At 41.0% G+C, this 14,111-nt stretch overlaps 1 protein-coding gene across 1 annotated transcript in view; it reads left to right on the top strand.

The window, feature by feature from the left end:
* Positions 1-391: 391 nt before the first annotated feature.
* Lhfpl3 (LHFPL tetraspan subfamily member 3) overlaps positions 392-14,111 on the top strand; it is a 372,261-nt gene continuing 358,541 nt past the window's right edge. Inside the window, exon 1 of the mRNA XM_059256444.1 lies at positions 392-824. Within this exon, the coding sequence (XP_059112427.1) occupies positions 392-824 (433 nt within the window). The remainder of the gene's footprint in view (positions 825-14,111) is intronic.

The raw sequence follows: 14,111 nt of genomic DNA, 5'->3' as shown, positions 1-14,111 counted from the left end.
TGCGCCCTGGGGCACCAGCAGCACTGGCAGGAAAAGGGATCAGAGGCGGGAAAGGAAATGGGGGGCGTGAGGGCTCGTAGGCTTCAGCTGCAGCAGCTGCAGCAGCGGGCAGAGGGGTGGAGGGTGCTGAGCAGGGCTGGAGTCGGGGCCAGGAGGGAGGGAGAGAAGGCAACGGGGAGAGGGGGGAGGCTGTGCCAGGCGAGCCGGAGGGGTGCTCTGCGCTCCCCCGCCCTCCTTCCGGGAGCGAGGATGCAGACTCTAGAACTGGCGCTGCTGGGCTGAGGCGGAGGCAGGGGATTTGCAACGCGCGCGGCTCTGCTAGTGTGTCTCCTGCGAGCCGAGAGGCGGGGGGAGGCGGAGGACCGGGAGGCGGAGGAGGAGGAGGGGGAGAATGCCTGGAGCTGCCACCGCCGCCGCCGCGATGCTCCCGGCTCAGGAGGCTGCCAAGCTATACCACACCAACTATGTGCGGAACTCGCGGGCCATCGGCGTGCTGTGGGCCATCTTCACCATCTGCTTTGCCATCGTCAACGTGGTGTGCTTCATCCAGCCCTACTGGATCGGCGACGGCGTGGACACCCCGCAAGCCGGCTATTTCGGGCTCTTCCACTACTGCATCGGCAACGGCTTCTCCCGGGAGCTGACCTGCAGGGGCAGCTTCACGGACTTCTCCACGCTGCCCTCGGGCGCCTTCAAAGCCGCCTCCTTCTTCATCGGCCTCTCCATGATGCTCATCATCGCCTGCATCGTTTGCTTTACCCTCTTCTTCTTCTGCAACACAGCCACCGTGTACAAGATCTGTGCTTGGATGCAGCTCACCTCCGGTGAGTGCGCGCTCACCTCCGTGGAGGCGGGGGACCCTTGGGTGTCCGAGCTCGGGAGGGGTTGGAGTGGGAGGGACCGCTCCCTGAGCTCTGCTGTCCGGACAACTTAATCTTCTGTCAGACTGAGGGGAGTGGAAGGAGGAGGAACCCCGGTTCCTCAGCCTTGGCTCTGGCGCCAGGTGCCCAGGCTTTTTCGAACCTCCTGAGTGCTAGGGACGCCACCCAGAGGGACGCCCTGGAGGCTGAGCCCTTGTTGGATAAAGTCCTCTCAGAACTGAAGATGGGGGGGAGGGGAGGGGGGGGCGGAGAAGTGGCCGCTTAGAGACAGGGTGTGTGTGTGCGCGCGCGCGTGTGTGTGCGTGTGTGTGTGTGTGTGTGTGTGTGTGTGTGTGTGTGCGCGCGCGCGCTGAGGGACTAGGGAAGACTGATACAAGCGGGTGAAAAGCGGATTTAGAGAGGCTGTAGTAGAAGGATCAGGTCAGCCTGTTCAACCCTTCCCTGGGATTATTTCTGTCTTTGCTCCAGGGTGTGTGTGTGAGGGGGGCGTGTAAATTTGTCTTGGGTAACCATAAATATTTTATCATCCATCTGGTGATGAGTAAATCTTAATTTTGCTTAGCACCCCCACCTTGCGTTTTTCTTAAAAGAAAAAAAAAATGTAGCTTAGAGTGTTCCTTAGCAGTTTCCCAAAGCCACACCTCCAGAGTCTCCTTGTCAGCCAAGGTCCTTCCCTATCTCTAAACAGATAGGGAGGTTTTGAGGGAGTCGGGATTTCTCAAGATCTCATTTTGGGGAAGCGATGTTAGCGAAGTAGGTAAAGGGAAAGCCGGGTTCTTTAGCGGCATCCTCATCACTCCTATCAGTAGACTGTTGCCAGCTGAGCAATATGAAAGACCCCCCCCCCCCCCAGCATCAAAGTAACTTTCAATCAAGAAAGAATGATGAGTGCATTTTCTGGTGGCTTTGAAGAATGTTGAAACAAAACTGGCTCTTACTGCACGTCTGACGCCTTCCTTGCCGGCCTTCTCTTCTGAAGTCAGGAGTTCCTGAGCTATTGACACAATGTTGAAATCCTTTGGATTGGAGGGATCTTGAACATCTCCGGCAGTTAAACGTCTTCATTTATGTTTCATTATTATGATTATTTAAGTAACTGAGTTTTAAGGTACTGTTTATTCTATTTTTGAAGTCTTCCAGGATAGGAGGGATTTGAGTTTATCAGAAAGTGTAAGATAAGTCAGTGCTTAAAAGTGCTGGGCCATGCTAAGGTTCCTGTTGTCTTGTGAGTCTGGGACCCTCTGTGTAGCAGAGGCTGGCCTCAAACTCCTGTACTCTTGCCCCAGTCTTCTTAGTGCTGGGGTCACAGGCACTGTATCTGTAATCTGGAAAGGTTCACGATCTTGTTAGTTTCATAGAAGAAGAAGCGAAGCTTATGCGAGCCTAAGGTGTGTTGGAGTGTTAGTTTTAGGTTTGTCTTGCTGATTTTGATTTGTGTTTATTGTGAAAATATGTGTGTGAAAAACAAGAAATGAGCATGCAATCATCCTCCTGCACGTAAATGAGCCAATTTACCTTCTGCCACTCTATCCTCCCCAACTCGAATAAATTCCTTGCTCTGTCTGTTTCTTGTTACTTTGTTAATTTTATGGGTGTTTCAGGAGCAGACTAACTGAGATTCACAGTAGACTCATATATTCTGCCTGTTCATGATACTTTCCTCTGCTTTGACTTTGCAGAGAACAGGACAAACAGATGCACATGTTTTAGGAAAAGACTTGACCCTGCACTGCTAATTTTAATTCTTCTAAGTTAAATGACCTATTTAGACTAGTGATTCAAATTAGATTATTTTTCAAAGGACTAAGAGTAGTTTGTGGTAATTCTCCAAAATCACAAAGCTTAATATTTTATTTTGATGAGACTTTATATTCTAAAACTGTATTTTTAGATAAAAATAAATAAAGAAAATGATCTTTTGGGAGAAATGATCACTTTTGAAGTCAGCATAAACTTTAGTGTAGCCTTTTCCCTTTTCCTGAAATAGATCACAGACCACAATAAACACTGGAGTAGTGAAACATGATGCTGTGTATGCAGACAGGACATAAATGTACTATTTTGACTTCCATTCCATTAAAATGTGATGATAGTGTTTGTACTGCAGTACATATGAGGGCATTTTCTTCATCAGGAGAATTTAAGATCCCCATAGGCTATGTTTTAAAAACCCTTTGAAGTTTGTTATTTTATTTCCAGTTTTGTTTGTTAATATCTATGTTACTAAAATAATGGATTATGACAAGAGCTCAATTAAGAATTAAGTCAGTTATATCTACAAATTTTAAAGAAATGAGATCTAGAAGATATTTGTGAAGAATGCTATATTTAACAAGGGTGTTAGTTTTCCTTAATTTCGGGATGCAAGAACTGTGACATATTTAGACATGTAATGTATAAACACTCTCTGAAAGTGCTGAACTTTAAATGTCTTCTTTTTTAGTGCTCTTTAATGTTCATAAACTTTTCATGTTTATAGTTTAACTACCCAGAATAATCTTTTATTTTCTATATTAAGAAATTTTCTACTCACTCCACATACTATCCACAGACACCCCACTCCCTCCTTCGATCCCCCAGCCCTCTTTCCCAAGCCACCTTGCATCCCCACATCCCCCAAATCGAGGTCTCCCATGGGGAGTCAGCAGAGCCCGGCACACTGAGTCTAGGCAGGTCCAAGCCCCTTCCCACTTCACCAAGGCTGTGCAAGGTGTCACACCACAGGCACCGGGTTCCAGAAGCCTGCCCATAGACCAGGGACAGATCCCGATCCCCCTGCCTGGGTGCCCCCAAACAGTTTGAGCCAAACAACCATCTTCCATATCCAGAGGGCCTAGTCTAGTCCCACGGGGGCTCCACAGCCACCAGTCCACAGTTCATGGGCTTCCACTAGTGTGGCCGGTCATCTCTGCACGTCCTCCCATCATGATCTCGTTGTCCCTCGCCTGCAGTATCTCTCCTCTCTCTCATCAGTTGGATTCCCGGAACTCAGCCTGGTGCCTGGCCATGGATCTCTGTATCTGCCTCCATGAGTCACTGGACAAAGGCTCTATGATGGCAGCTAGGTCATTTGCTAGGCTGGTCACCAGAGTAGACTGGTCCAGGAACCCTCTGGACCCCTGCCAGCAGACCAAGGTGGGGTCAACCTTGTGGATTCCTGAGAGCCTCCTCAGCACCCTGCCTCTTCCTATTCCCATGATGTCCTCATTTATCATGGTATCTTCCTCCCTGCCCTCCCACTCTGTCCCTGTTCCAGCTTGACCCTCCCATTTCCCTATGTTCTCATCCCCCACAGTTTATGGGCACCCCACCCTCTGCCACCCCCCCCACACCCAGTCCACTCATGTAGATCTCATCCACTTCTCCTTGTGTCCCTTCTAGGGTCTTTCCCTGTTAGCTAGCCTCTCCGGAGTTGTGGGTTGCAGTCTGGCCATCCTTTCCCTAACATCTAGTATCCACTTATGAGTGAGTACATACTATGTTTGTCCTTCTGAGTCTGGGTTACCTCACTCAAGATGATATTTTCTAGTTCCATCCATTTGCCTGCAAATTTCATGATATCATTTTTTTTTCACCTCTGAGTAGTACTCCATTGTGTATATGTGCCATATTTTCTTTATCCATTCTTCAATTGAGGGGCATCTAGGTTGTTTCCAGGTTCTTGCTATTACAAATAATGCTGCTATGAACATAGTTGAGCATGTGTCCTTGTGGTAAGATTGAGCATTCCTTGGATATATGCCCAAGAGTGATATAACTGGGTCTTGAGGAAGACTTATTCCCAATTTTCTGAGAAACCACCATACTGATTTCCAGAGTAGTTGTACAAGTTTGCATTCCCACCAACAGTGGAGGAGAGTTCCCCTTGCTCCACATCCTCTCCAACATAAGCTGTCTTCAGTGTTTTTAATCTTAGCCATTGTGACAGGTGTAAGATGGTATCTCAGAGTTGTTTTGATTTGCATTTCCCTGATGACTAAGGATGTTGAGCAATTCCTTAAATGCCTTTCAGCCATTTGAGATTCTTCTGTTGAGAATTCTCTGTTAAGCTCTGTAGCCCATTTTTTAATTGGATTGTTCAGTATTTTGATGTCTAGCTTTTTGAGTTCTTGATATATTTTGGAGATCAGCCCTCTGTCAGATGTGGGGTTGGTGAAGATCTTTTCCCATCCCAGAATAATCTTAAGGGGCATTTTCTAAATATGAAAAGTGAGATTTAATGTAATATTTTACTATTGGATACTCTTTAACCTTTATTTGAAGCTAAATAACTAACTTGTATGTGTGGTTATCTAATCATTTTAACACGGTAGCATCATAAGTCAGGTAAAGTATCAAGTCTTAAATGAAGTGATACATTAAGATAACGAATGTGGACTGTTTTATAGCAATATGATATCCAGAATTTTTAAGGAGCTTGGCACAGTGGTGTATGCCTTTAATCCCAGCACTCAGGAATCAGAGGCAAGTGGATTTCTGTAAGTATGAGGCCAGCCTGGACTACATAGTGAGTTCCGGGACAGCCAGATCTCTGAAGAAAGACCCTGTCCCCAAACAAAACAAAACACAACAAACAAACCCAAAAATCTCAAAACAAAACAAAAGGAAAAGGAGGAGGAAGAGAAGGAGGAAGAGGAAGAGGAAGAGAAGGAGGAAGAGGAGGAGGAGAAAGAAGAGAAGGAGGAGGGGGAAGGAGGAAGAGAAGGAGGAAGAAGAGGAGGAGGAAGAGGAGGAGGAGGAAGAGGAGGAGGAGGAAGAGGAGGAGAAGGAGGAGGAGGAAAAAGGAGGAAGGAGGAGGAGGAGGAGGATGGCAACAACAACTTTTTAATAATTCTGAACAAGGAATTAGAAAAATATTTAATTTATTGGACCTGGAAATTGTATTTTCACCTGTCTATTTATGTGATGTACTTATCAACAACATGAAAACCTTGTACTTTCCACACCCCTCTAGATCATTGCCAATCAGAATTCAGAGATAGGAAACACAGAGTTAGAAACTAATATGTCACTCTGCCTTTGGGAGTAATCACACACACACACACACACACACACACACACACACACACACACACACTATGCCTAGTATAGAGACTGAGGACATAAAATAATGCATGGGATAAATAATAATGCAAACCAGAGGTTTAAACCTTTCCCATATCTTCAGACAGAAAATTCTTTGAAAGGAAAAGATAAAGTTTTTTTTTTCTTTTGTGATTTCTGTAACAACGAAGGGGGGAAATGCATCTGTAATTGTCAAGTGAGATAATGAAGTTCCGTTTCTTCCTTAAATTACCTCAGAAGGAAACTTTGCTCCTCAGAAACTTCATTCTCTATCTCTGTCTCTCTAAAGCAATGCTCCCATCTGTTTCCAGGTCCATTTTACAGAGATGTTTTGTTTGCTTGTTTCACTGATTGTAGATCTTATCTTGTTTCTAGAAGCTTATGTGGCCATGGGGATATTTTCTTTTTCATCAATTAAGATATGGTAGAATTTAAGGCTTTGTCTCTGCTATAGACTTCTTAGTAGAAAACAGCTGAAAAGGAAGTATTCACTTTTATCTGTGAGGTAGGGGGATCTTACCCAGGTGGGGTTTTCTTATTCAGGAGGTAATAGAACAGAAGTGGGTTTCACCTCCCCCCAGCCCATCCTGGCTCTGGAATGTGTGAGGAGGAAGCAGCACATGCTGGCAAGGCTGTCTAGTGAGGGTTAAGTAAGTGCTGGCTTGCTGCTTCAGTGCCTCCCACCTTCTCAGCCTTAGTTTCCTCAAAAGTACTTTTCGTCAGCATACTTTCTTCATTTTTTTAGGTGTGAGAAGAGTCACCAAAGGTCATTGCTATTGCTCTAAGTCTATGCACAGAGTCTTTGCAGTGTTGTATTTCACTGTCTCATGATACCCTGTTCCTTTTCTGTAGCTGTAGTCAGCATTTGAAATTACAGATTGCTCATATGTTTATTCAATGTCTCTCTTCCCCAGAACATTGAAAGTCAGACCTCACTTTTTTCTTTATATAATAGAGAGGTCAAAGATGCATGCATGTTGAGGGTAAAAGATGAATGGGGTAAGTAAGCCCTGTTCTGGCACTTATTTTGTGAGCCCGGAAACTTCTTTCTATGCCTAAGTTGCTCACTAGCCAATAGTTATAATTACTTTGGGAGATTGGTGCAATAAAATGAACTAATGTATATATCAGTATCTGGCTCATGGTAAAACAAAATCAAAACAACGCTATGTAACTGTTAGGTGTGGTTGCTGTCATCTTATCAAGGTGCATAATAGTATTATATAAATGGTAATACTCTATATATTCAATAATTTTTTGTTGAGTTAATTAATGAAGAGGAAAATGATTATCGTATTGAAGAAGGAGGGAGTATTAAATTTCTCTTGTTCTGCAGTCTTAAGGAAATGGCCGTGAGAGTCACAGTACTCATCTTCCTCTGTGGCTCAGCAGCAACTTCACTAAAGGAACACTTTTCTGTCCTTTGATGGCTATGGTTGTGACTTGGTGGCCTGTTTTGTGATGAGATTATTCAAAATAGAGGATTCTCTGATGTTCAGGTAATGATTTTTATTAGAACACAAGGAAACAATCAATCAATCATATCTTGGTTTTCAACAGATTTCTTTCCTACTACCATTTAGTCTCTCATAAAGAAAAACAACAGCAACAAATAACACTATTCAGAATCATGCTTTTATGTGAGAATCACGAGATTTGGCTGTCTTTGAAGATCCAGGCCTATTCCAGGTTGTTTTCTTATGAACACCAAGAGCAATCAGGACCAGAGCAGAGAGTGTTTTCCAGAATTTTAGGTTTCTTCATCCTGGGTGTTGGTGCAGATTTGTTCTCACTGGGCTCCCAGAAAGCTTGTAGTACCTGCTCAGATGTGGTATGTGCAGGGCTTAGAAGGGGCAGCTCCCAAGAGGGGACGAGCTTGACATTTACTCAAATGCAAGCTCAGTGCTCAGGACGATCAAAAGCCTTGCTTTCGGCTAGTGCTAAGCATCTTTAGGGAGAAAGCTCTTGCCTCAAGGAGAAGCCAATCCATCCTACATGCAGTGTCAGGAAGTACCTTCAAGGGGAAGCCAATCCATCCTACATCCAGTGACAAAAGAACTTTCTATTCATCACTCCAAACAGGCAAGGAAATTATTTGAAATAATTTTAGAAATTGTTTCTTTTTCTTATATGTAGTATGAAAAGGAAAGTGACAATTGAAGTGATGTTGTAAAATATATTAATGCAAATGTCAAAACAAACAATTTTTATAACAGTAGGATTTGAAGTGAAGATCTGAGAAACATAACAGGTTCCACATAAACCATATGACAGACATTCTGTTACAAGTTTCACAGTTCTTGACACAAAACTGAATATTAGCTTTTCTATAGTAAAAATGTCAACAATCTGTTTATTTATTCATAAGTAATTAATAAATATAATGAAAGCCTAACTAGAGTGTGGAATAACAGAAACTTAGTGTGAAAATACTTACCCAGCAGTTGCTGCTTTGGAATGATGCTATGACCCAGGAAAGAGTCCAGATAGGCAGGTCAGCATGCTATACTGTACACACCTCAGAAATCTTTCAAGGTAAACCACATTTTAAATGAAAAAAAAAAAAAAGCACAGAGCCTATGGCTAGTATTGTGGTATGTGACTCAGACCACTTCTGAGTGTGTATGAAGATGTAAGTGTGTATAGAGAGAACTTTGGAACACATTGACATGAAGCAAAGAACACTCCAGGAGAATTCTAATTTAAGGGATTAATGGCATGATAACTAGAGAGCTTTTAAAGTATAATTTCCATAACATAGTTGAACTTTGGAGGTCAGTACCATCTTTAATTAATGTGAGTTTTCCTTATCATAATGAGTCAACTAGAATTTTTATTTAATATGGGGAAAGACAGAAAGGCTGACCTTTAGTCTTAATAATAACAGGCAAGATATTAATGCTGACAGAGAGTCTGCTTCAGATACAAATAGTAGATAAGCGATTTAATGACTTAAAGGCAGTGCAGTTATGAAAGTCACTGGAGCATTTAGAAGCTAAATAAGAACAACCCGAAAACATCCTAGATGTTCACATAAGTAACATCACAGTTAAGGACAATTTGAAATTGTGACTGTGGTTCTGTTTTGTGATGTGACAATGGTCCAGCATTCTGACCATTCAAAATTTTGATCACGCTAGATGTCATCTCAATCATCTTTCTCATCTTTCCTGCTAAGATAAAATAGAAAAATGAGTGGCTTGCAAGAGGAAGGGCTTTTTTCCCCAACAGAGACACAAACTCTGAGCTCTATCTAGAAGATTAGAGAAGGAAGACATTTCTTTTTTAACACTTATTTTTGTTTATGTGTATCCCCCCTCCCATTGTGTGTATGTGCTCATGTGCATGATTGAGCTTATGGAGACTGGAGAGGGTATCAGATCCCCTGGAGCTAGAGTTATAGGTGGTGGTAAGCTGAACATTGGTCCTCTGGAAGAGCAGCAAGTGTTCTTAACCACTGAGCCATATCTCTGGCATCAGAAGGCACACTTTTCTGAAGTAGATTTGCTGGTATGGAGTTGGCCTTGCTTAATTCTGGCATCTTTCTTAGCCTAATGAAATCAAGATCTGTAACAGCAAAGGGGCTTCCTACATATATGTACAAAAGGCAGAAAGATACTGAAGACTAGTCTGAGTGAAGTTAGTTTCACAACTATATATAATTTTGAGATTATGATTTATCAATGAAAGGACTAGTGGAGGAGTAAGGAAGGGTAATAGAAATTAGCAGTAAATAGTTGTAGACTTGAAAAGTGCCCTTAACTTAGAAGTGGGCATGCAGAACTTAACTAATCAAGAATATTCTTTGCATTATTTGCCCTATTAGAAAACAATACCTGTGAGTAATTGAAAAAGTCCTGAGCTTTATCTAAACTACAAAATATGCCATAGGACTTAAAGACATTTTGTAAATAGTCTGGGTGTGGGAACAATGTTCTCCACGGTTCTTAGTTGATTTCAAAGAAAATCAAGATGGGATACTGAAAAACTGAGATGGGAAATGTGTGTAACATTGACAAGAGGTCCAGTATTCAACAAACAGGAAAATTGGTCAAGCTGTGGTGACTGACAGAGACATAGAAGAAGGATACGAAAAATAAGTGAACCATCATTAAAAAGAGATGGTGAGGCTCAAGACAGAAGGGCCTCTGGGATTTAAGCACATCAGAGGCTCGTTAAGTTTGGTATCATCAATGACTTAAAAATACATTGGCACAGGACAGAAAGTGGAAATGTACATTACGGTTCGGAGCTGTGTGCTCAGAGCTCAGAACTGGAGGAGTTGTTGGTAGTCACAGAATTTAGTATGCAGAAACAATTGCAGCCACGGTGTGCCACCTAGCAGGTGACAATTATGTCACATATGTGATTGATCTATCCTGTTCTGAGGATTAAGAGAGGAAACGGTGAATACATTGTAGAGCATTATACAAAACTCATTGTGATTCCTGTAACTGAGTTGCACACATTACTAACAAAGCATATTCAGTTAAGAGTTTAACTTTGTGTTAATAGGTCTAGCCATTAACCTTTTATTTATCTCAACTCAAAGGGGGAGCAGTGTATTTTGGAGATAATTGTGAACTATTTTGTAACTTCAACTGCAGAAACTTGGAAAAGGAAGCCATGTTTAAAACTTTTGTGGAGCATTTTTTTTTAACTGTTCAAGAATAAAGCACTAAGGTTCTCATATGAAGATCTTCCAACTGGTAAATACTTTCCACTGTTATCAAAACCAAAATCAAATACTTGAATCTCTAATGACATCATTTAATGAAAGTATTTTAGAAGTAAAATATTTGTTTTTTTTTCTGTGCTATTTTCAATATAGTTATGATACATGGAAAATTGGGGTCCTCATTATTGTGTCTTATTTTTCTAAGCAAAGAAGAAAATATGGCAAAATAAAGATCCATTTATTTATAAACATGTTAAACCTTTATGTTTACTTTGCTTTTAAAAAGTAAGCTATTTTTATTTTATTTTAGTTTGGACCATCAGGTTATTGTGAAGTGAGAATGTAAGTTTGCTATGACTACATATGTGGTTGTGATCCAAAGGAGGGTTGAACAATGGACAAGTGAACATTCTGTGCTCCACAAAATATCAAGATCCCTTGTGTGGTGACTGTCTAGTGTTGCTCTTGACAGGAGAGTTGACCAAATAGGCATGCTCCCTCAGATCTGGGGATGGCAGCCAGCGCGACTGGAGTGTCTTGTAAGATTATAGTGAAACCCCTGTTCTTTCTAACTTCCATGTTCCTAAGGGCTTTTCAAAGAGAGGAGCTTAAACCAGGAGATGGACCAGCATCCGCCCAGCCCTAGTTCACAGGACTGAGGACCCCTCTACTGACCCCAGGACGGTCTCTAGAGGGAGCTCCAGCCCCGCCATCTCCTGTGTTTTAGGCCTTTGCCTTTTACAAGGTTCTCTCCCAACACACTTTCTAATTAAAGTTATTCTCCAGGTAATATTTGGGAGGACTGAGAGTGCAGAATAACATGTGCAAGCTGAGAAAAAAGAAGAAAGAATTAATCAGATTATGTGCAGTACTAGAGGAAGCCTGCAATAAATGTCTACTCCTCTTGGATATTCTTTTAGTTTCTTTCTTTGGTGTTAAAATTCAGAGTAACCAGTTTCTATGATTTATTAGAACTTTGAATAAGCTGTTGTGACTTTCTATCATTGGTAAAACCTCCTTCATTACATTTCAGCAAGTCACTGAAAAACCGAGTTAATGATTTTAGAACTACAATGCTCTAATCAGCCATTTAGTCTAGGTGGCCATAAGCTGGGTACTATGTTTGGATCTCGGCAGTAACCTTGACAGTGTTAGAAAACAGAGAGAAATTCCATTTCTTAAGAAAAATTTGAAACTTTCAAATTAAAACACCATAGGTCCTAGTCGCAGGCCAAAACTGCCTGGACTGAGTCTACCTTGATCTCAGTCCTCAGGGGAGGCTTTGCCCTGGAGGAGGTGGGAATGGGGGGTGGGCTGAGGGGAAGGGGAGCGGGGCGGGAAGGGGGAGAACAAGGGAATCCATGGCTGATATGTAGAACTAAATTGTATTGTAAAATAAAAAAAATTGTCAGCATATGGTAATAATAAAAATAGGATCATAAAAAAAACGATACTTGCTTCACATGTTCAAAATGAAACACTGATCATCTGAGTTAGCTACTGGCATTTATCTACTTATTTCAGTTTAATTTCCTTAAACAAAAGAAAAAGAATGAGTTCCCACTTTCTTCTCTGGATGCCACTCAAAGGAAACATTAATTCCATCTCCCTTTTCTACCTGCAAAGTAGTTCCTGAATATTATCTAGTTCGTATTTGATCTCTTTGTGAGCCTGGGCAGACAATTCTTTAGATGAAACCACCAAAAAGCACTCTTTCCGAACAATGTCAGGCTTTTCTTTTCCCTTTCATACTTAGAGAGTTCTTGTTAATCCTCGCTAGAATCCCCCTCATTAGCCTTTGATGCCCTACCACAATCCCAGGGCCAACCAGAGCACCTACATCTGAACAAACCAAATTGAAAATCTGAAACCACATGAATGCTCCATCTGTACACAGCACATCAGCACAGCACACCAGCACGGCAGTGGGAAAACTTAGTTGTTTTTTTTGTTTTTTGTTTTTTGTTTTTTGTTTTTTTTTTTTTTTTTTTTTTTTTGGCAGAATTTAATGTGTAGAACAGAGGGAGAATCTCTGCGGTCAATGTAAGTCAATCTGACAAAGACTGTGCCTCCGTTGCCTATTAAATAATGGATTAAAAAAAATGAAGCACCTCTAAAAAAACAACCTAAAGATTTCAAAGGAGACCATTCAGTGCTGAAATTTTAATTGCAGTAGATTTTTTTAGGACATTGAATGAGCTAAAATACAGTTTTTCATCTCCAAGTTGTGCTAACATGAGCAATTATTGCATTTAGATTTATTCCCCAAATGTTGCCCATGTTAACTGTAGAAATGTGAGTTTTAGGAAATCAAACTTGGACTTATCATGAGAGGGTCTTAAATTTTCTTTTGTAGATATGTTATTTAGCTTACCCATCATTTTTGTTTTGTTTAACACTTAACAAAATGAATTATTGTTTCAGTTCATCTGCAAACATATTATGAAAAATGTGCTATACATTTGTGTGTAGTGCCCATGTGGATGTGTTTGTACCTGCACACACACTCACGTTTGCTCTTGATTCTGTGTATGTATTTGTATTAGTGTGTTTTGCTGGGCATCTTATTTAGGGCATCACATATGCTGGAAGGGCTCTGTCTCTGAGCTGTGTTATGCTAAGGCTTTTATGTGTATGTTTTTGTTTTATGTTGGTGTTGGCTTTGTGTGAAGAATGGTGGTGCTGGGAATTGAAGTCCTTACTTAACTCACGAATACTAGGCCAGTACTCTACCACTGAGCATTATTGCCAGCTTGTATGTATATGTAAGGAAGAATAAAGTGACCATTTGTTAACCTGCTAATCACTGTCTACTTTCTCCAATTTTGTGCTGTTAAAACTATAAGATGTAGTTTTATCACTAATATACTCACTCATAATAAATTGTTGAATTTTATCTGCTTTTAAGGGAAATTATTTTAATATTTTACTACTCACTGTGATATATGCCATATATTTTTATTGTTAGCAATCACTATTTATTAGATTAAAGAACTTCTTTTATATTCCTTCATTGAAAAGAAATTGTGTATGTTGAATTTTATTTAATATATTTTCTGCTTTTATTAAGATGATTATGTTGCTTTACTTAATATGTTCTGATGATATGAGTCATGATGCTAGGTTTTCTAATGTTGAACTAATCATGCCTTTAAAAAATAAAGTTAACTTTGCTGTAAGAAACTCGGTCTCTAATGATTGGCTATTTTTAAGATGTCTCCCCAGGTAAAGTTTCTCTTTTTCTGTGTTTGTCAACCATCTTTATTTAGTATGAATGTCAAGGTTATGTAAGACACACAGCTAAGGCATCTTTCTCTTTTTTTCTTTGAAGGGACTTGTGTGTGACCAGAATGATCTGTCCTTGAATGTTTTAATACAGTTTTCATGAAGCTGTCTGGGCCATTGTTTCTTTGTTGTGAGATTTTAAACCACTACTAACATTTCTCCTGTTGTTACAGAACCATTCAGATTTTGAAAATTTTATCTTA

This window comes from Peromyscus eremicus, chromosome 3 (genome assembly GCF_949786415.1).
Source record: "Peromyscus eremicus chromosome 3, PerEre_H2_v1, whole genome shotgun sequence".
Classification (NCBI taxonomy): domain Eukaryota; kingdom Metazoa; phylum Chordata; class Mammalia; order Rodentia; family Cricetidae; genus Peromyscus; species Peromyscus eremicus.
Note: the sequence above shows the minus strand (reverse complement) of the source record. Positions and strands in the feature narration are given on the sequence as shown.